A 2,856-nucleotide genomic window follows, 5' to 3' on the forward strand; every position below is an offset into this window, starting at 1 on the left:
TGAAGATGTAACCATACATGAAAGATGTCGTTTTATAGCTCCCCTGAAAGTACATGTGGTGATATTGTTTATTTACACATGTACATATATTTTATAAGGAATTGAACGTTTCTCAATCTCAATGAAATTTTTATGATTTTATTTTTAAATCATAAAAATATTTTAAAGTCACTGCCTGGTGACTTGATAAGGTGCCTTTCCAGTTTCCCAGTTGAAAGACTTTAACCTGTATGTTGTCACTGTAAGAAAGTGTCACCTCAGTGACAGAGGATATATGATTGTTCATCTCTAATTCTAAAACAAATGCATGAGAATTGGCCATGCTGGATCTGAAGGCACACACTTTTAGAATGTCCGATGAAACACCAATGTCACAAAAGTCATCAACAAACTTGTGGAAAGATCAAGGTTCCTCTTGTGGAGAAGTAGACTTTCTGTCAAAAGCAAATCTTACGTTGGGTTTCTTTTTCAAAAAGTCTGTATAATTTCTCTCAGGAATGAGCTTTAAAGTGTTCCATTTGTCACCATGATGTCGTGGGAAACGCCTGAAAAACGGAACCACCACGGCTTCCTTATAGACGTAGGATATCTGGTTATTTGAAAAACCATCAAGACAAGATGGAATATAGTCACATGCCCAAAGATTGAAATTTCTTGAAATGTGTTGTCTTTTTTCTGTGGCAATCTTCTTCCGTCCCAGGCCCTAGGAGAAAATTGTGAAAAGGTTAGGGGAGAAACCTTCAAGGTCTCACAGTTGGGAGGACTTTGTGATGATCAGTTACATTGTATTCTGTGTCTAAGTAGGCCTTACAACAACAGCTACCCCGTTCTCCTTCACCAACCTGCTGCAGGCTGAAAGGACACAAACTCCTGGTGGTTGTGGTTGGTCATACAGCCTTCCAATCCCACCCAGGAGACTGGACAAGTAGAGATATGGAGACCAAGTCCAGAGCCTATTAACCTGACTACCACTGACCCTGGGGACACCCCAGACCATCCACTATGGACTGCATTGTGTTGTGGATCCCACTATACCTGTGCTTATAATCCCACTTGGAAATAGAGTTTTCTTTGTTTCTTTCATGAGATGGTGTATTCATGGAGGGTGTGTCTTAAGTTATTCTCTTTTGACATAAAATAGAGCAAGACTGAACAAGTAAGCAGAGGTTGAGGGAGAGCAATGCCACAACAACTTCACCAAGGAGTCAAGGAGGAGAAGATGAGATGAGACAAAGACCTTCCCCCGTGAGCTGACAGAGAAAGACAGCCTTCCCCCAGAGCCAAACCCTGAATTCAGACTTGCACCCACCTGAACTGTGAGAAAATAAATGCATGTTTGCTAAAGCTCCCCCTCCCTCTCGTGGTGCTGTAAACAGAACAGCATCTCTGCACCCAGTCAGATCCTCAGGGAGCGCTCTGGTCCTGGGCATCCCCAGCACCCGTTAGATGATGCACACTCTGAGGTCTGAAGAGGTGGAGCTTGGCCCCATCCAGTGCCCAGTGTGAGCTCCGGCCCACCCGATTCCTTGTTGACTCTCAGCACAGAATTCAGTGGTGGACCTGAAAATTCGTATGTGTTCAAAAGTTGTAGATTCGATTTGATATTGCTGTAGTTGTTGTTATGTGCTGGGGAGTCGGTTCCAACTCACAGCAACCCTGTACAGGGTTTCCGAGGCTGTAAATCTTTAAGGGAGCAGAAAGCCTCATCTTTCTCTCGCAGAAGAGCTGGTAGTTTCAAACTGCTGACCTTGCAGTTCACAGCCCGAATCGTAACCACTACGCTACCAGAGCTCCTTAATTTGATCATAACTATGTGAAAACTGAAGGAGAAACACTCGGATAAAAGATGAAAAAGGAGGATGCGGTGCCAAGAGAGGCTGATTTTCATTAAGTATCAGCGCCTGTAGGTCACAACAGACAACAGATGACATCTTCAAATTGGGGTGCTTTGAGGAGTTTCCCAAGGGACTGTTACACACCTGAGGGGAGAATATGGGCAAACCACATGGATCAGAGTCTCTGGACAGGAGGGGCCCATTGAAGACTCACACAGACCAGCCTCGGCGGAGCTGGGAGGAGAGGGGACACGTGGCTCTGGAGAAACAAAACAAAGACATTATACACACTGCCCAGACACCTTTTCTGAAATGTACTAGAGCATGTTCCAGAAAAATGAAAGCCAAATCAAAGGAAGAAATGAAAAGGAAAGGGGGAAGAGGGTGCCACACCAGGACCCAAACATGATAAATGGTTGTTGTTGAGTGCCGTCAAATCAGTTACTACTCATAACAACCCTGTATTGAGTTTCCAAAGAGCAGTCGGTGGATTTGAACCGCTGACCTGTGGTTTGCAGTCTAGTTCTGATCCTACAGTACCACACCAAGAAAGCATAAAATGAGACTGCAGGCATAGAACCAAAAGCAAAAAATGCAACTGTTAAGATACTATGAATGACTTACATTCTCCTAGAAAGAAATGGACTTTTAAAGAAATCACAGAAGAAGAGGTTGCCATGAGGAACATCTACCTTGTAAGCTATGAGAGCAGTAGAATTGGATACTTCACAGCTACCATTACAGAATATTGTGCTTTGAGAGTCTATAGAAGAATTTTGTTCAAAAGGGGAGAAGGTAAATGTTGTAGACCATGTAAAGCTGGTCAGAAGTTCGAGGCCCACAGGGTCCGAGTGTTGCAGGCTGCAGGCTCTGAGGAACAGATTCTAGTTATCTGGCAGGCATAGCAAATTGTTTTTCATCTTAGTGTTCAGTTATGTTTTTTATTTAATTCCAAACATGAGCCCTTGATATCCACAGATAAATGTAATATTTTCCTAAAAGCCAAGACTGTAAAATTCCA

General features: G+C 43.2%; 1 protein-coding gene across 1 annotated transcript in view; it reads right to left on the bottom strand.

Annotated features, from left to right (window-relative positions):
• Positions 1-403: 403 nt before the first annotated feature.
• Positions 404-2,856, bottom strand: part of TEX36 (testis expressed 36) — a 17,338-nt gene continuing 14,885 nt past the window's right edge. Inside the window, exon 4 of the mRNA XM_006867470.1 lies at positions 404-703. Within this exon, the coding sequence (XP_006867532.1) occupies positions 404-703 (300 nt within the window). The remainder of the gene's footprint in view (positions 704-2,856) is intronic.

Source organism: Chrysochloris asiatica, unplaced genomic scaffold, assembly GCF_000296735.1.
Source record: "Chrysochloris asiatica unplaced genomic scaffold, ChrAsi1.0 scaffold00105, whole genome shotgun sequence".
In the NCBI taxonomy this organism is placed as follows: domain Eukaryota; kingdom Metazoa; phylum Chordata; class Mammalia; order Afrosoricida; family Chrysochloridae; genus Chrysochloris; species Chrysochloris asiatica.